Raw genomic sequence first — 18,614 nt, 5'->3', positions numbered from 1 at the left:
CGAGCCCTCCCCCTGCGGGCTGTCCTCCGCACCATCAGCTCAGCTGGCGGTCAGTCTTTGGATGGGGTGCGGCCCTGGGCTGCTACCCCCATGAGCACTTGAGAGGCTTGAGGCGCCATGTGTTCTTCCTGGGCCAAGCCCCCTCCAGGCCAGAGGCCTTTACCATCCTGTCTCCCTTTCTCTCTTTCTTCCCGCGGTCAGTGGCAGCCAGAGGAGTCCGAGGACTATGTAAGTAACAGGTGTGCGAGCGCGGGCAAGACCGGGGTCAGGCTGGGCTCGTGGGACACCGCCCTCTCCCTCCTTCCCTCCCAGCCTGTACTGCCAAGATCCACAGGGCACCAGCCACATCCGGAGAAAATTGGCATTTGTGCGCGAGCCCCGAGCTGAGCAGCGATTGGCATTTCTTCTAATCCTCGCTTCTCGCCTGTCGAGCAGCAATTTGAGGCCAATGTTCCTGATCGACCAGGGTCCGGCCCCTGCTCAGGCCAGACGGGGATGGAGTTAAATCCAATCCTGATCGTTTGGCCCTATTGATCCCTGGAGTGAAAAATCACCTGCTCGGGGCCCAGGCTGGGAGGGCAGTCTGGGGAGCCGGTTCTGGCATTGGTGCGCTCTGGAGCCCCAGCCCTGGGTGAACCTCCAGCCGGGGCAGGAGGGGGCCTGCGAGGGGTTGGTGGTGGCTGCTGTGACCCCGCTCGAGGCTCAGAGCTGGAGGGATGCCAGAGTTGGTGGTGACAGTTCTGTTCCACTGCACGGTGACCCTCCCTCCTTCCCCTTCTTCCCTCTGTGTGGTGTGGCTTGGCCCCCGTGGTGTTCTCCGCATGTCCGGAAGTAATGTCTCTGCTGGAGATGGGTGAGGAGCAGAGTTGCCCTGACTGACTGCTGGGGCTTCCTTGTTCGGCTCCCTGTCTCGCTCTTCTCCTGGCAGTTCATAGATGTTCAGATGCAGCCCACAGCCCAAGTGTGGTCAGCTGGGGTCCTGACCTGATCCTACAGGGTAGTGCCTGGCCCTGTGTGTGCACGCATGCATATGAGTCCGTGCCTTTACTAGCATGCACAGGTGACCTTGCACCTGCTTACACAGGGGCTACAGACCATGTGCATGTGCAAGCCAAGAACCCTGCAAAGTGCTGGGGGCGTGTGAGGCCTGTGCCCTGTGTGCATGGATTGTGTGAGGGCCTCATGGAGCATCATTGGCAGCACGATGGAGCAGAGGGAGCTGTGTGGCCTTTGTTCTCGTTTGAAAGGAAGAAGGAGCTGTCTGCTCCCAGGAAGGATGTTGCCCTCCAAGCCCACATCCCACCTGCCTGCCCTGGCTCCAGCAGAGTCCAGCCTTGCATAGCCCACTTCCTGTGCCCTCTGGCCCTGTGTGCCCCGGGGTCCCGCTCAGGCTAGGGCTCTGTCGTGGCTGACAGTCTGGCTGCTCCTTGCACTCTGATGGGAATGGGCCCCGCCTCCTCCCCCAGGAAACCACCATCAGCGGCCTCACCCCGGAGACCACCTACTCCATTACTGTTGCCGCCTACACCACCAAAGGGGACGGTGCCCGAAGCAAGCCCAAGATAGTTACGACCACAGGGGCCGGTGCGTGAGGGGCCGGGGATAGAGCTGGGGGTGGGGGTGGAGGGGTGGCAGGGAGGGCAGTGCCAGAGGCCAGTGCGTGGTTGTTCAGTCCCAGGCCGGCCCACCATGATGGTCAGCACCACGGCCATGAACACCGCGCTGCTCCAGTGGCACCCACCCAAGGAGCTGCCTGGAGAGCTGCTGGGCTACCGGCTGCAGTACCGCCGGGCCGACGAGGTGCGGCCCAACACCATAGATTTTGGCAAGGATGACCAGCACTTTACGGTCACCGGCCTGCACAAGGGAGCCACCTATATCTTCCGGCTTGCTGCCAAGAACCGGGCTGGCCCAGGTGAGGAGTTCGAGAAGGAGATCACAACCCCCGAGGACGTGCCCAGCGGCTTCCCGCAGAACCTGCGCGTGATAGGACTGACCACGTCTACCACGGAACTGGCCTGGGACCCGCCAGTGCTAGCGGAGAGGAACGGGCGCATCACCAACTACACCGTGGTGTACCGCGACATCAACAGCCAGCAAGAGCTGCAGAACGTCACCGCCGACACACGCCTCACGCTCTCCGGCCTCACGCCCGACACCACTTACGACGTCAAGGTTCGCGCACGCACCAGCAAAGGCGCCGGCCCACTCAGCCCCAGCATCCAGTCCCGGACCATGCCCATGGAGCAAGGTGTGTGCTGCGGGCACAGCGGCGCCTGCCCACACATGGCTGCGCCTGGGGACCTCTGCTGTGTGACCCTCCAGTCTCTCCCGACACTGACCACTAACCTCTAGTGATGAACGGGCGCCACGTTCTTGGGTGTGTGACCCCTGACCTCTGCTGTTCTTGACCTACTGACTGCTGTGTGACCTTCTAATCTCTCGTGACCTTGACCCACTGATCTCTTTCAACTGCATCACCGGTCTCAGGTGTGCAACCCACCGATCTGTGGTGTGTGTGACACTAATCTCTGGGGGCTGTGACCTGCTGACCTCTAGTGGACGTGCTGCACCGCGCTCTGGTGTGCGGCCGCATGCGTCTCACGACTGCAGCCCACTCATCGCTGGCCGCCCTAGCCTGGTGTCTGTGAGTTCAAGCCTTTACCCACGCACCTTGGAAACTCCGGCCGTGGGCGCTGCAGCCTCCCCTGCCCGGTGCAGTGCTCGCTGTGCGCCTGGGAGTTGAACTGTGCCGTGTGGAGCCGGCTAGGAGTGGGGGCCCGGTGCTCTGCAGCCATTCTTACTCCCCGTGCTCCTCCACCCGTGGCGTCCTGGTGGAGAGCCCTCCCGGCCCGTTCCCGCCCAAGCCCAGGCTGACTGTCCCTCCTTGTGCCTCCGCAGTGTTCGCCAAGAACTTCCGGGTGGCGGCTGCGATGAAGACGTCTGTGCTGCTCAGCTGGGAGGTCCCTGACTCCTACAAGTCAGCTGTGCCCTTCAGGGTGGGTAAGGGCCGCAGCCGGCCGAGCCCAGCCCACCCAGGCCCGCTGTGCGCTGTTACCCAGTCCTGACCCACGTGTGCACGTATCTGGGAGGCAGGCTTGTCGGGCTTGGGCGCGTGATGCTGCATTCTTGCGGGCCCATGGTGGGGAACCTCACCCCAGAGGCTCTGCCACACTCCGTGCCCCGCCCCCTTGCAGATTCTGTACAACGGGCAGAGTGTGGAGGTGGACGGGCATTCGATGCGGAAGCTGATTGCAGACCTGCAGCCCAACACGGAGTACTCATTTGTGCTGATGAACCGGGGCAGCAGCGCGGGCGGCCTGCAGCACCTCGTGTCCATTCGCACAGCCCCCGACCTCCTGCCCCACAAGCCGCTGCCCGCGTCTGCCTACGTAGAGGACGGCCGCTTCTCCCTGTCCATGCCGCGTGTGCAGGACCCCTCGGTGGTCAGGTGTGGGGATGAGGCCTCTCGGGAGGCAGAGAAGAGGGAGGGGCTGCAGGCTGCCGCCGCCGCCGACAGCCCTAATTCCGACTCTGCCCTCTCAGGTGGTTCTACATCGTGGTGGTGCCCATCGACCGTGTGGGCGGGAGCATGCTGGCCCCGAGATGGAGCACACCCGACGAGCTGGAGCTGGACGAGGTGCCTGTACGGGGGACGGGGCACTAGTGATGGCCCCAGGCACCAGTTGACCAGGGCCTCCCTGCACTGAGTGTTGCCCCCATAAACTCTCCGCCTGACTCACTCCCTAAACTGAAATCATTCTCCTGCCTTCCCTGGCGGGCCACCTGCCCCCTTCCTAGAGAGAGGGACATGGCGGGACAGACCCTGGGAGTGTTTGGTGAGCTGCCTGTGGGCTAGGCATCAGTAGAGCTGTCTCCACGGGCTAGAGAATCCTGAGCCCTGTAGATTTTGGAGAATCTCGAGAATTCACAGAAGGTACAGACCATGGGCAGGCAGGAGTGAGTCTAACAGCCTGTAGTCCCCAGAACGCTGGAAATCTGTGCTGTCCTCACGGCCCACGTGGAGACAGCCCTCCCTGGTCCCAGTAACCGGCGGGAGGCATGGCACCGCGGCGCTGGTGCTGTCCTGGGAGGGCTGAGGGTGAGTCGGGCTTAGGGCCTTACATGGAAGGTAGGCCTTAGTCTCAGCCCAGGAGGCTGGTGTCCAGGCCCTGGTCCCACGGTGGCTCCAAGGCCCTGCCTGACCACTCCTCACTCTGCTCCCCCAGCTCCTGGAGGCCATCGAGCAGGCCGGCGTGGAGCGGCGGCGGCGGCGGCAGGCGGAGCGGCTGAAGCCGTATGTGGCTGCTCAAGTGGATGTGCTCCCCGAGACCTTTACCCTGGGGGACAAGAAGAACTACGGGGGCTTCTACAACCGGCCCCTGTCTCCAGACCTGAGCTACCAGTGCTTCGTGCTCGCCTCTCTGAAGGAGCCCGTGGACCAGGTCTGCCTGAGCCGGTTTGGCCCTCAGCACCCCAGACCCAAGAGTGGCTAGGCCAGTCTCAAGCCACCACGAGAGCCCAGGTCTGCAGCAGCCTGGGGCTGCCCCAGAGACCTGGGACCTGCACTTGGGAGCCCAAGACATTAGGCCCTAGGCTCCAGAAGGCCAGACCTAATCTGGCTCCGGGGCCCAGCCTTGTTGACAAGGCTCAGGCCAGCTTCGTAGGGCCTGGGAGGGGAGTCCCAGCCCCAGAATCCTTCCTCCGGGTTTGATGGGTAGGCTTGGGGCTCTCACACGGGGCTCACAGGCCCTACTGTCCCTCCGCCCGGCCACAGAAGCGCTTTGCCTCCAGCCCCTACTCGGATGAGATTGTGATCCAGGTGACGCCAGCCCAGCAGCAGGAGGAGCCCGAGATGCTGTGGGTGACAGGCCCCGTGCTGGCGGTGATCCTCATCATCCTCATCGTCATCGCCATCCTGCTGTTCAAGAGGTGGGTGCTGTGCTGAGGGCACTGGGGACCCCGCTGACCCCTCATCTCTGGGTGCAGTGCCAGGAAGGGCAGGAATGGCGTGTACGCGTGCGTACACACGTTGTGTGTCTGTCCGGGGGCCTCTGTGCACATCAGCCTGGGTGTGGAGAGGAGCCAGAGCTTCATGGAGTGTTGTTCCTTGTGCATCTCGGGGCACGTCTGTCCGTCTGTCTGTCTTTCCGTGGGCGTGAGCATGTCTGTCTCCTCTTCAGCTCAGGATGCCACCCTCTCCTGTCTCCTACCTTAAGCACCTTCCTTCCTGCTCCGTTCCTAGAAGACTAGGTCCCAGGAGACCCAGAGCCAGCCGCAGCCCGCGTGCCCACACATCCTCACTTAGCAGACACTCCTTGACATCCCTGGCTGTCTCGGCCTCACACTCAGTGCCCTCGCTCCAGTAGCCGCCGCCACCTGCCCCTCCTGTCCATTCGCCTCCCAGACCCCAAGAGATACTTCCAAAGACTCAGTTTGCTATTCTGTGTCTAAAACCTTTCTGCCACTCCCGAGATAAAACCCAGCTTGGTCCTCCTGATGCCCCAACCCTTGCAGCTCCAGCCGTTGCCCGTTGCCCATTGCCCGTTCCTAGGCCAGCTCAGGCCAGCCCCACCTGCACACCTGCCTCTCCCTCTCCCCATGCAGCTGCTACCTGCCTCATCCTTGAAGACTCACAGGCTCCCGTGCCCCGTGAGGGCTCCCCCGGCCCCAACCCTTCCTCGTGCAGTCCCACCTCTGGCCCCCGTGGTGCTCCCTGGGAAGGCACTGGGCCTGTGGCTGGCCATGCGGAGCGCGCAAGTCTGCAGCGAGCGCCTGGTAGACGGATGTGTGCCGGAGTGTGTCTGAGCACAGCTGTGCATGGTGCCTGGCTCCTGTGCCCTGACCTCTGCCCTGTCTCTCCCCACTCCACCCCCGCTGCTTCCTCCCAGAGTAGATACTGCTGATGAGTGTTTCCCACCCCCACCCACCCCTCCACTCCCACCTAGATCCTGGCGTCCACCGCCTCCCTGTGAATGCTGTGTGGGTGCTGTGTGCGGGTCCTACCGTGCCCCCCACTTCACACGGGGCAGAGTGTGTGGTGCAAACTTTGACCGTTCCGTTCCTTTCTTCTGTCCTTGCCTGTCTTTCGGGACCTAGTAAACAAGAAAGGTAGGAGCCTTCTCTTCCCACGCCCCTGCCTACTTATCCCTGCTCACGCCTTGGGCCGGCAGGGAGGGATGGTGCTTTGAGCCAAAGCCCCACCTCGCACCCACCCACGCAGCAGGCTCCCCAGCTCAGGGCTGAGTCCTCCCTGGCTCCAGGGGCAGGCGCCCGCCATCGCTCTCTTACAAGTTCAGCCCTGTACCTCTGCACAGAGCAAGCCCCTTCCTGGGGCTCGTGAGTTGTGCCTGAGTACACAGAAATCACCAGAACCTTCCCCCTGCGCCTGGTCCCCTGAGAAGTTCCCTGGTGCTGCAGGAGACTGACTTGGCCCACCACGCAGAGCACGGGCCAGCGTGTCCTGCCTTGCGCGCACGCACACTCAAGCCCAGTCACACGGCGCTGCCTTCCTGACATACACGTTTGTGGCCCGCGGGTGACCCTTGAGTGTTTGTCAGCAGCTGGCCCCTGCAGTCTGTCTCTGACCCTGTCCTTGCAGCTGGGGAAGCTGAGGCCAGCGAGAGAGGACTCTGCCCGGAGAGGGTGCCGCCGTCCCCGCCCCTCCCCCGCTGCCGCGGGCCTTTACCCTGGCAGCCTGAGAGCCAGACAGCTGGGGCCCGGTCCCCCCATGATGTTTGCGTATTTTATGTGTCATTTGCATGTTTATTCCTGGTGGCTCCCACTGCCTCAGCTCTGGTGGCCTTGGGGATAGCAGCCGCTGCCCAGCAGTGACCTACTTCCATCCAAAGGAGTCCCCAGCCTCCGCGACCCCTTCCTCCCTCGCTGATCTGCCCACTCCACCCACCCCACACTCCTGCTGTCTCCCACCCCATCCCTGCCCTGTGTCCTCTCATGTCGAAGCTGCTCTCCCCTGGCTCCTCCACGCTCAGAGACCCCAGGTGAGGTGGGGCGGTGGGGGCTGTGAAGCTGCTGGCCGGGACCTGCGTCGCTGTCCTCAGCCTGGGCCTTGGCTTCTCACTGACCCCTCTTCTGCCCCTTTAGGAAGAGGACCCACTCCCCATCATCAAAGGATGAGCAGTCGGTTGGGCTGAAGGACTCTTTGCTGGCCCATTCCTCTGACCCCGTGGAGATGCGGAGGCTCAACTACCAGACCCCAGGTAGGGCAGCTCCCTCGCCTGCCTGCCCCCCGGCCCAGTCCAAGCTGGCAGCTCCACGGGCCCTGGGGTCTCCACCAAAGGACCTGGGCTGCAGGCCCCTGTTCTCTGTGCCTTTCTCTGCCCTCTCCCGTGCCCATTCACTTGGGCGCATACCCAGCAGCTGGACCAGCGCCCTGGGCACAGAAGCCTCTAGGCTGCTTATCCCCTCACCCTGGCTGTGGTTGAGGCCTCTGAGTATGGGCTGAGGAGCCTCCCTAGCACCCACAACCACATCACAGGGTGGCCACTGTCAGCTTCTGTACGCTGACCCCTCCACACAGGCCCTGTGAGGAGAAGGGGTAGCCACCCTGACCCCAGGTCTGGCCTTCAGGGACGAGGACTACGGCCCAGAGCCTGGTGCCCCGCTTCCTCCCTGGTCACTTGTGAGCTGTCCACTGCCCACTCGCCACGTGATGTCCCTCCTCCCCCATGCCCAGCAGACTTAGCTCAGGCCAACCTCCCGGGAGGGCCTCCCCAGTGCTGAGTGTGTCCTGGACCCCAGAGCCTCTGCTCCCATCACAGCGCCGCCTCTGACCATCTGAGCCCTGCGGCCTGCCCTTCCCTTGTCCCTTGCACTGTGTATGTGGTGGCTTCTTGTGAGTCAGGGCTACACCCAGGGGCTGTATGGCAACGACTGTCCAGAGTGAGAGTCCTTTAGAGCAAGGGTGGGCCAGTACAGCCCCGCCTGTTTGTGGGGGTGCAGTGTTCCTGGACACAGCCCAAGCACTCGTCTCTGTGCATCCGTGGCTCCTTTCTGACTGCAGAGGTGGAGTTGGGTGGATGCCTGGGTACTGGGTGCCCCCAAAGCCTAGGCCTCAGAGGAAAGAAGCTGTAGGCGTCGGCTGGCTGAGTCAGCCTGGGTCCCGCGGGGCTGTCAGCTGCGCTAGCCACATGGGACCTCTCGGGATAGCCTCAACTTCCTCACGACGCAGGGACTGACTGCCCAGGGCAGGTGTGCCTGGCGGGCTGGGGCAGCCCAGCATGATGCGATCCGGGAGGCATCCAGGCACTGGGGCGGAGGTCCATCCTGGGCCAGGAAAGGCAGTGGGAGGTCATTCCCTTCCATGACGCGCATGCCGCACTCCGAAGCCTCATGTGTGTTAGGTGTTGCCGTGGCCGGGAGCCAAGTGCATGGGACCGAGGGGTGGCTGCAGGGTTGGGCAGAGGTCAGTCTCAGCGGAACGCAGACACTGAGCTGCGGCCGTTTGGGTATCGGGGAGACAGTTTTGGCTTTCAGCAGGGGCTGCTGTGTGGATGGTAGAGCGGAGGAAAGGCCTGGGGCAGTATTTAGAAGGCTGCTGTGTGAAAGGCGACAGTGGGGACAGAGGGACCGAGTCGGGAACAGCAGGCAGGAGGCAGAACAGCAGGACTGGAGCTTACATCTATGCATCGCAGCTGGAGGCGAGTATGGCTCCAGCGCTGCGGGCTGAGCAGTGGGGAGTGCTGTCCAGGCGGCTGCGGGCCCACAGGCCTGACCCACCGTGCTGGCGTGGGAGCTGCCGAGCGGCACGTGGCCATCACAGAGGAGCAAGCCCAGGCTCTCCCAGGGGGCAGGCATGAAGAAGGAAGGACCCCTGCAGGGGAAGGTGGGGTGGGGGAGGGGCCGCCAGGCAGACCGAGGGGCAGGGAGACCAGTAGGCAGGTGCATCGGCTGCGGCAGCTGGGATCTCGGAGGGAGTGTGGTGGCTGAGTGTTTCAGTGAGCTGAGGAGTGGTGAGAAGGGGACAGGCACGTGCAGAGACTTCCACAGCCAGCTGGGAAGGAGCACAGCGTGAAGCAGAGGGTGTGCGATGCAAATAGGATTTTCCCCCCTCATCCTACGTGGCAGTCCTCTGCAGATAGCCCAGGCCAGGCCGGTTTGAAGTCGGTACAGTCATTTGCGCTGTGCCTGGTGGAGCCACAGGCTGTACACCCGGCCGTGGTCCCCCAAGACCATGGCCCCTGGTGACGTCGTGGCTGTCGGAGCCTGTCCTCCCACGCTGAGCACACACCTGCCGTGGCGCTTGTCAGAGTGTGTCCTTAGGTGTAGCAGCCATATGTGTGCTGGCGGATGGGGCCAGGGCTCCTCCCACAGCCCCCAGCCACTCACTGCCCCTTCCTGCTCTCAGCCCCTCCCCAGGTCCCCAGCCGCTCCAAGGGACCAGGAAAGGTTAACAGGCCCTCTCCTCTCGCCTCCTTGTTGTTTTGTTTTCTGTTTTTTCTCCGCAGGTTCCAGTGCCCCCAGTTGCCCGAATATCTCAAGTTAGTTTTCAAAGTTCCCTAGTTGGGGATACTTTGGCTTCCATGTCTGTTTCCACGCCTCTGCGGCTCCTGCCCCTCCCCTCCCCCATCCCTTCAGCCCACCTCTCCCCTTTCCTCCCCTTTCTCGACTCTGTCCGCTGTCCCCCACCGCTGTCCTCTCTGCCCTCCTCTGCCTCCAGTTCTGTTTCTTCCCCGCCCCCTCCTCTCCAGCCTCCTGTCTCAGTCGGACACCTTTCTGGGTGCCCTGTCTCCAGCCCCCCCACACTCTGCCATTGTCTCTGTACTTCGTGCCCACTCCATCCACAGCGTCACCGAGTCTGCCGTGGCAAACGGCGCCAGTGAGGGGCAGGAGGGCTGTCTGAGGCAGCTGTCGGCCCGAGAGGGAGGAAGCCGCTCGGCCCTCTCGCGCAGACCCGCCAGGCAGGACCCTGGTGCCCCCACTCCGCGTGCTCACGGCGCACATACACCCCACCCCCACCCCCAGCCACCATCCCCGTCGCCGCATGTGCCGCCGTTTCCATGCCACCAGTGCCAAGTGCTCCATGGTCACACGTGTTCCCATGTGCACATACACGCATCGGGGCTGTCTCCGCCACCCCACTCAAGCCTCAGCTCACTCTGCCTGTGTGTGCCTGCCCCCCCCAGGTATGCGAGACCACCCACCCATTCCCATCACTGACCTGGCCGACAACATCGAACGCCTCAAAGCCAACGACGGCCTCAAGTTCTCCCAAGAGTATGAGGTGAGCCATCCCCACGTCTTGCTGTGTGCCTGGCTCAAGCCTCTTCTTGTCCGGGGCTCCAGGCTTTCCCGCAGCAGAGAGAGGAGGCTCAGCCCATCCAGAAAGTGGACTCCTAGGGGCCGGGCCTGGCCTGGGCCTTGTCCACTACCAGTCACCTCAGGTGGGGCTTTGGAAGGCTGAGCACCTGTTTGGTCTGGACGCTCAGACACGTGCCCAGATGCACACAGAGGCACGCACACACAGGGTCACAGGCACGGAGCAGTCATAACAGCCGCCCTCGCTGGCCTCTGCTAAGACTTGCTGCAGACCCACCCCAGGCTGGGCACTCGGCATCCTCGTCTCTCTGAGTGTCCTCCCAGTCTGAGGATCCGGGTATTGTTAGATGGGAAAGTGGAGGCTCAGAGCGGGGGTGACTCGCCCAGGGTCAGTGGCTGGGGAGGAGGAGAGCAGGATTCCTAGCCAGGCCTGCCTGACACCCTGTGCCTTGCACATGTGTGCGATGACGTGTGTAGAGTGGCACAGCTCACAGATGGAGAGCAGGAGCCTCGAGGCCGGCTGCCCAGGATGCACAAATCCTTCTGCTTGGGGCTTCCCACATGTTGACCTCACTGTGACCTTGACTCCTGCCTGCCAGGCTCCAGGGGTTTCCTTCCCAACACAGTTGGTGGCCAGGGATGACTCAGTGTCCCCAGGCCACCCAGCTGGGCAGGGGCTTTGTTAGGGAAGGCAGAGAGAAGGGCGTGCTGGAGGTACTTCCTGCCCTCTGCAGCCCTGTTTCCCAGCACCTGCTGCGGGCCTCGGCGCTTCACTGTGGACTGGGGAGCTGAAGGGCTGGCTGAGTGGAATGTGAGCTTCTCCCCTTCCAGTCCCATGCCCACCTCAGCTGTACAAAGGGGTGCAAAGATAGCCCTTCCAAGGCCTGCGGGCTAGGCAGATGCCAGGGCCCTGGGCCAGGTTTCCCAAGGGGAAATTGAGCTTGGCCAGCAAACGAATGAGCACATCTGCTGCTGAGGGACTGTACAGCCCCTACCTTAGAGCACCTGCTTGAGCCCTGCCTTGCAGAAGGCCGGGCTGCAGGCTGACGAAGCTCATGTGCTGGGCTCCCTGCCTTCAGTTCCTTCTCCAGCCAGGAAAGGCCTTCTCTGGTCTTCGGCTCATCCTGCTCCGTGCCGCGTCCCACACCAGCCCTTCCTTCCGACGAGGCCCTGCCTCATTGTCTGGGCTCCCTGCGGTCCTCCTTCCAACTTCTGCTCGCTCCTCTCCTCGGGTCAGAGCTTTTCCTATGAAACCCTCTTCCTCCAGGAAGCCGCCTTTGCCTCCTGAAGCTGCCACAGCCTCTCCCTTGTCCGAGATCCCGTGGCTGTTCCCAGCCATTGCCCACATGTGAGCATTCACCATGTTCCAGTCCCTGTGTGGGACCTGGGGCGATGGTGACAGGGGCCCCAAGTGCCCCAGGGGCCAGTCAGTTTGCCCATGTGACTGTCACCGTGCCCCACTATTAAATAGCCAATGTCCATAGAGGAGACAGGCGGCACCGAGACAGCCTGAGGGTCGGTGCGTGCTCAGGGGGACTCGTGGAAGCAGTGTTGCTGTCCCGGGCAGAGTAACAGGGCTGGGAGGAAACGCGAAGGACCGTGTGCTGTGCCAAGAACCGGATCGCAGCCATCTGTGAGACGAGGCAGCATGGGAGAGTCTCGTGTGAGACCTGGGTGAGGGAACGATGCAGGAGGGCCTTGGCCGTATCATTATTGCCATTTAAGGACTGCCGTGGGACACGAAGGCTGTGAAGCAGGAAACTGAGGCTCATGTGTGCATTTTCAAAGGACTCTGCTGTAGGACAGAGGAGGTCAGAGCAGGGCACGAGAGAAGAGGCGGGGGGGTATGGCCTGGCTGAGGGCGGTGGCAGCAGCTGGAGAAAGCCGACCCGGAGCAGGGCACAGCTCAGCATGACCGGTGGGAGAGGGTGCTGAGGGCTTTCGAGATTGGCTCGCAGGTTCTAGGCTGGGCTTCTGGGTGAATGAGCGACAGTGCTTTGAGCCAAGCCCGAGGTGGAGGAGCAGCAGAAGGCGGGAGGGGAAGACAATGAATGTGGCTTTGGAAAGACTGAGGGTGAGGGGCTGCAAGGCCTCCAGGTGGCCATGCCCGGGAGGCCGCCTGATACCTGGACAGAGCCTGCAGTCCAGCAGGATCACAGGCAGCTCCAGCATGCACACGGAAGAACCCTGGCAGCGACCCACCAGGCCCAGGGAAGCAGGAAGCGTGAGAAGAGGGCAGAGAAGCAGCCAGAGAGCTGGCAGGGCCCCCTCAAGAGCTCCTGGTACTTCTGGGGTTGGGGGCCTGCCCTTCCCCTGTCTGCCCTCACCCTGCTCCTCTGGTCCAGGGTGCCACAATCAGGCACCCCCAGCATGTCACCTTGCTGGTAGGTGGCGTGGCAGCTCCCAGGCTGCGGCAGCACTGTGAGATAGGCATTGGCTGTGGCCTGTGGGGTGTGAGCACCACCCCATTAGACCGGGTACCCCAGGGAAGCGGTCAGGCCCAGCGCTTCCCTCACTCCATCTGCTTCCTGTGTTCCCTGCAGTCCATTGACCCTGGACAGCAGTTCACGTGGGAGAATTCCAACCTGGAGGTGAACAAGCCCAAGAACCGCTACGCAAACGTCATCGCCTACGACCACTCCCGAGTCATCCTCACATCCATCGATGGTGAGCCAGAGGCGAAGCCCTGCCCCCACCCCCAGCCAGCTGGGATGATTGCTCATCCTGCAGGAAGACCCAAGGGTACCTTGAGGCATGGTGGGCCGGGCTGGGGTCGTGCCCTCCCACGTGCCTCCCATCCGCAGGCGTCCCGGGCAGCGACTACATCAACGCCAACTACATCGATGGCTACCGGAAGCAGAACGCCTACATCGCCACGCAGGGCCCCCTGCCCGAGACGACGGGCGACTTCTGGCGGATGGTGTGGGAGCAGCGCACGGCCACTGTGGTCATGATGACACGGCTGGAGGAGAAGTCCCGGGTGAGGCTGAGGGGCCATTTCTGTCCCCGCGGAAAGGCATTCCCTGGGGAGGGAGGGAACGTGCTGCTGTTGTTTTCCTGGAGCGTTTCCATCCGAGCTCCTGGACTGCAGCGTGTTGCCGGCGCTGGGGGGCTGCCGGGCTGTCAGCCTGTGTCACCGAATGCCGCTGTTTCCTGGCAGTGTCCGTGTGTCCCTGGCAGCTGGCTTGTTCCCGAGGTGTTTGCCTGCTCCCGGGACGCTGGAGTGTTCCCGGCGCGTTCATAAGCTCCTAAGTTCATCAGCGGGAAGAGCAGCGGTTAGCTGCTCGTGCGCTGTGGAGCGTTGACTGGAACGTAAAATTTACAGAGCTTGAAAACAGCACATAAACGGGATGGGTAAATTTGGCAGAAAGTGCCTGGTACGATCTGGTCTTGAATAAATAATTTTCAATTACGGCCCTCGTTCCATCAGCTAAGGCAGGGGCAGTGGCTTGGTGGGATGAGGCAGGGGAAGGGGTGTGAGCGGCCAGGGCTGGGGAGCCCTGCACCCTGTGTCGCCTGTCTCGGCCTTTGGGCAGCCCCTCAACATCCCTGTCCCCCTGCAGGTAAAGTGTGACCAGTACTGGCCGGTGCGAGGCACCGAGACCTACGGCCTTATTCAGGTGACCCTGCTGGACACGGTGGAGCTGGCCACGTACACCGTGCGCACCTTCGCTCTCCACAAGGTATGGCTTTGCCCCGGGCCTTGTCCCCCATCCATGGGGGCCGGGCGGTGGCGGGGGTGTGTGGTGCAATGGCCCAGCCGTGCCAGGGGATGGTGCTGCAAGCGCCGTGGGGCCGCCTGGGTGGCTTCCGAGCCCCGTGAGAGAGCCGCGGCTCTGGCCCCAGCAGCGAGTCCACCTGCCCCGCCTGGTCAGCTCGTCCGTCTCCCCACCCTTCTCCCCAGAGTGGCTCCAGTGAGAAACGGGAACTGCGTCAGTTCCAGTTCATGGCCTGGCCAGACCACGGGGTTCCCGAGTACCCAACCCCCATCCTGGCCTTCCTGCGCCGGGTCAAGGCCTGCAACCCACTCGATGCAGGGCCCATGGTGGTGCACTGCAGGTGAGAGGGGGCAACACCCCCCGACACGGGTGGTGGGTCGGGAGGTAGGCGGGCCTCGGCCCACACTGAGCCCATGTTCTACAGCGCGGGCGTGGGCCGCACGGGCTGCTTCATCGTCATCGATGCCATGCTGGAGCGGATGAAGCACGAAAAGACGGTCGACATCTACGGCCACGTGACGTGCATGCGCTCCCAGAGGAACTACATGGTGCAGACAGAGGACCAGTACGTGTTCATCCACGAGGCGCTGCTGGAGGCCGCCACGTGTGGACACACGGAGGTGCCCGCCCGCAACCTCTACGCCCACATCCAGAAGCTGGGCCAAGTGCCTCCTGGGGAGAGTGTGACTGCCATGGAGCTCGAGTTCAAGGTGGGGCTCGGGTGGACCTGCTTGGCTCCGGGGGGCCTGGACTGGGCCATGGGGCTGACCCCCCCAACACACACACACACAGGAAGACAGGCCTGACCTCCCCCTCCCTCAACAGTTGCTGGCCAGCTCCAAGGCCCACACGTCTCGCTTCATCAGCGCCAACCTGCCCTGCAACAAGTTCAAGAACCGCCTGGTCAACATCATGCCCTACGAGTTGACCCGCGTGTGTCTGCAGCCCATCCGGGGCGTGGAGGGCTCGGATTACATCAATGCCAGCTTCCTGGACGGCTACAGGTCAGCCCGCTTGTCACCGCTCACACACACCCACACACGCCCACGCGCACACTCTTACATGCAGCCTCTGAGTACCTCGGCCTGCTCCCGGCTGCCTGGGGGACAACAGAGCAGAGGCAGCCCAGACTCCAGAGAGGGCCGGGTAGAGCAGCGAGGACGTCCCGGAGGAGGGGTGATCGGAGCAGGGCCCCCAGGAGCCTAGGCAGTCTCAGGAGAGACTGGGGACGGCAGCATCTCCGGCATGTTCAGTCTCATGTCCGCCCCAGGCAGCAGAAGGCCTACATAGCTACACAGGGGCCTCTGGCGGAGAGCACCGAGGACTTCTGGCGCATGCTGTGGGAGCACAATTCTACCATCATCGTCATGCTGACCAAGCTGCGGGAGATGGGCAGGGTGAGCCCACCCCCTCCCCGCCCCCTGGGGCCCCTCGCATCCCCGGGGTGGGGGGACACCTGCCACCTCGGGAGAGCTGTCTCTCATCTTCCTGGCTCCCTTCACTCCCCAGCCTCCCATCAGCACGGCCTCAGGCCCCCCTCGTCACTGCCCGAGGCTTCCTGTCCCAGAGTCACCCCAAGACTGGTGCTCCCTTCCCGCCCTGACTGTGGGGGACCTGGCCTCTGTCCACAGGAGAAATGCCACCAGTACTGGCCAGCAGAGCGCTCTGCCCGCTACCAGTACTTTGTTGTTGACCCGATGGCCGAGTACAACATGCCCCAGTATATCCTGCGTGAGTTCAAGGTCACGGACGCCCGGGTGAGTGTGCCTGGGTGTGTCCCTAACCCACCCCGTCTGAGCAGCCCCTGGCACCGGCTGCAGGAGCCTGAGGTGGGGGTATGGGTATTGAGGTGTGAACATGTCTGCTAGTGTGGGTTCCCGTGTGACAACCTCACTGGTACACCCATGTCATTGCACTGCCCTGGCCTGGCCCACAGAGGCTGACCCTGTGCCCACCCTCCCCTCCCAGGATGGGCAGTCAAGGACGATCCGGCAGTTCCAGTTCACAGACTGGCCAGAGCAGGGTGTGCCCAAGACTGGCGAGGGCTTCATTGACTTCATCGGGCAGGTGCACAAAACTAAGGAGCAGTTCGGGCAGGACGGACCCATCACAGTGCACTGCAGGTGGGCTGTCCCCCCCGGACGGCTGGGACAGGCAAAGGCGTGGGGGGATCAGGACCGTGACGCAACTGTGTCTGTGCAGTGCCGGCGTGGGCCGCACCGGGGTGTTCATCACTCTGAGCATCGTCTTGGAGCGCATGCGCTATGAGGGCGTGGTTGACATGTTCCAGACCGTGAAGACCCTGCGCACGCAGCGTCCTGCCATGGTGCAGACGGAGGTACGCAGACCAGCAGGTGTCCTCTGGCGCTTCCAGTATTGAGCGGGATGCTCAGGGCAGAGGCACGTGGGACCCTGCGCCCCAGCTCTGTGCTGTGCTGTGCTGTGCTGTGCTGGTTCCTAGCCAGGGTTGGTCTTGGCAGTCCCCATGGGGTGCACGGTCTCAGCACAGATAAACATGATTGGGATGGCAGGGAGCCTGGGAGAGGAGCCTCCAGAAACCTCCTGTAGGCTCCCCTGGACACTGCCTGGGGGCAGCTGGCTGCGTCCAGCAGAGCCTGACTCCCTGGCCCGCTGGCTGCAGCCTGAGCGACCTTGGCAATGTGATGGGGGATCCCTTGGCACTGCCACACTGAGCAGCCGCCCTGTCTTGGCAGGACCAGTACCAGCTGTGCTACCGTGCTGCCCTGGAGTACCTCGGCAGCTTCGACCACTATGCAACGTAACTACTGCTCCCCTCTCCTCCGCCGCCCCCGCCTGGGGGCTCCGGAGGGGACCCAGCTCCTCTGAGCCATACCGACCATGGTCCAGCCCTCCTGCACGGATGCTGTCGCAGGCAGAGCACAGCCCACTGGGATCACAGAGTTTCAGGAGCACCACCCCCCCACCGGCGAGTGGGCGGACCGGCGGGCAGGGCCCCTCTCTGTCCACCAGGCCCACCTGGAACCCGCTTCAAGCTCTCTGTTCGCTGCCGCGTCTCTCATGCTTCTTCTCATGGGTGGGGAGGGGGCAGAAGCCTCCTTTTTTATACATTAAGCGGGGTAGACTGGAGGGATGCTAGGCTCTTCCCTCTGATTTTTTTCCTTTGGCAAATTCTGAACTTACAGAATGAGCCGCCCTGGGGGTGGGGTTTCCTTTGTTTTCCTCTCTGAGTTCACCTTGGATCCTTCTTTCCTATGACTTTGACTGCTGAGGGGCAGGACGCGCCTTCCTAGGGTGGAGCCGGGACCACCAGGCTGAGCGGCCCCTGGCGAGAGGCGGCGCTGATGCCTCTGCTCCTCAGCCCCTCGATGAGACCCCGTTTCAGCCAAATGCAGGGAAACATGGTGTCTGTTTAGTTTTCGATTTGTTTTTCTGTAAGAGCCCCATTTTCAGGCCCCGCGGTTGGCGGTGGGCGAGGAGGAGGCGGGCAGCACAGGTCCCCGTCCTCGCTCCCGTGTGCGTTCCACATTCCCGGTGCAGAACCACGGACACGGCGTCAGGGAGCCTCGCAAGGTGTTCCTCATCACCATCGTGTTTGCAAAGATCTGAAGAACCAACACCACAAACATCTAAAAAAAAAAAAAAAAGAAAAAAAAAAAAACACACAGAGAAATAGAGGCATCCCCTGGCCTCTGCTTCAGACCCCCAAGCGGGAGGCCGCTCCGAGTGCCTGGGCTCCCAGAGCGTGGCTCTGACCCCAGCATTACAGTGCGGCGCGGTGTTTGTAGGCTGCGGGATCCAGCTATGTGGCCAAGCGAATGGCACAGGTGGAGCTGTGGGCCAGGGCCAGCAGGGAAGTGGCTGGCCCTTCAGGTCCAGGCCAGTGGGCCTGGAAGCACAGTCTGTGCTCCGCAGGAGTGGAGGACTCCCCTCCCTGGTTTGCAGCTGTTTTCAAAGCCCCCAAGAATCTTGCTTTGGCTACGCCCTCGTGAACCAATGTGACAAGGCTACTGGACGCTAGTAGCGGACTCAAGTCAGTCCCATGGTCTCGGCTTGCCGAGGGGCAGGGAGAGGGCCTCTTCCTCTGGGCAGTGCTATCTAGGTAGGTAAGTGGGGCGGGAAAGGGTGCATAGTGGTTTTAGCCAAGGGTCGCGATGCAGGCGTCCCCGGATCTAGCTAGGCTAAGTCAAGATCAACAATCAGGGTTGGTAATGTTGGATGAGACATTCATTTTTACCTTGTGGATGCTAGTGCTGTAGAGGTCACTGTTGTACACAGTCTGTTTTCTATTTGTTAAGAAAAACTACAGCATCATTGCATAATTCTTGATGGTAAATAAATTTGAATAATCAGATTTCTTACAAGCAGGGCCTCAGTGTCGGCTCTTTGCGGAGGGATGGGTTCTGGGGACTCCTGTCGCTGAGACTGCTGTGTCCGTGGCAGGGCGGGGTCCTGGCGTGGCCACCTGTCCTGGGAAAGGAGCACTCGCACACTCTGAGGGCCAGGCCTGATACACGGCGCACTGAGAGCACCCGTGCTGGGGAACAGACTCTGCCATGAACGGTGCTGGACCTCCCTCCCTGCTGCTGTAAGGAGCGTGGCCCTGTGGCTGTGGGTTCATGAGGACCCTTGCCATTG

At 62.6% G+C, this 18,614-nt stretch overlaps 1 protein-coding gene across 10 annotated transcripts in view; it reads left to right on the top strand.

Annotated features, from left to right (window-relative positions):
- Positions 1-18,340, top strand: part of PTPRF (protein tyrosine phosphatase receptor type F) — an 84,811-nt gene extending 66,471 nt beyond the window's left edge. For 3 of the 10 annotated variants that reach the window (XM_051856577.2, XM_070078611.1, XM_070078610.1), the window contains 22 exons: positions 202-228; positions 1,467-1,584; positions 1,673-2,251; positions 2,902-2,999; positions 3,198-3,451; positions 3,547-3,640; positions 4,230-4,445; positions 4,778-4,932; positions 7,105-7,220; positions 9,468-9,500; positions 10,146-10,243; positions 12,822-12,945; positions 13,083-13,258; positions 13,842-13,961; positions 14,183-14,337; positions 14,422-14,707; positions 14,823-15,001; positions 15,268-15,394; positions 15,629-15,754; positions 15,966-16,120; positions 16,200-16,335; positions 16,712-18,340. In XM_051856577.2, the coding sequence (XP_051712537.1) occupies positions 202-228; positions 1,467-1,584; positions 1,673-2,251; positions 2,902-2,999; positions 3,198-3,451; positions 3,547-3,640; positions 4,230-4,445; positions 4,778-4,932; positions 7,105-7,220; positions 9,468-9,500; positions 10,146-10,243; positions 12,822-12,945; positions 13,083-13,258; positions 13,842-13,961; positions 14,183-14,337; positions 14,422-14,707; positions 14,823-15,001; positions 15,268-15,394; positions 15,629-15,754; positions 15,966-16,120; positions 16,200-16,335; positions 16,712-16,780 (3,441 nt within the window). In that variant the 3' untranslated portion in view covers positions 16,781-18,340. The remainder of the gene's footprint in view (positions 1-201; positions 229-1,466; positions 1,585-1,672; positions 2,252-2,901; positions 3,000-3,197; positions 3,452-3,546; positions 3,641-4,229; positions 4,446-4,777; positions 4,933-7,104; positions 7,221-9,467; positions 9,501-10,145; positions 10,244-12,821; positions 12,946-13,082; positions 13,259-13,841; positions 13,962-14,182; positions 14,338-14,421; positions 14,708-14,822; positions 15,002-15,267; positions 15,395-15,628; positions 15,755-15,965; positions 16,121-16,199; positions 16,336-16,711) is intronic. The other 7 variants (XM_051856590.2, XM_070078612.1, XM_051856580.2 and 4 more) reach the window with 6 other exon arrangements.
- Positions 18,341-18,614: the final 274 nt, after the last annotated feature.

The sequence above is a fragment of the Oryctolagus cuniculus genome, chromosome 7, assembly GCF_964237555.1.
Source record: "Oryctolagus cuniculus chromosome 7, mOryCun1.1, whole genome shotgun sequence".
Classification (NCBI taxonomy): domain Eukaryota; kingdom Metazoa; phylum Chordata; class Mammalia; order Lagomorpha; family Leporidae; genus Oryctolagus; species Oryctolagus cuniculus.
Note: the sequence above shows the minus strand (reverse complement) of the source record. Positions and strands in the feature narration are given on the sequence as shown.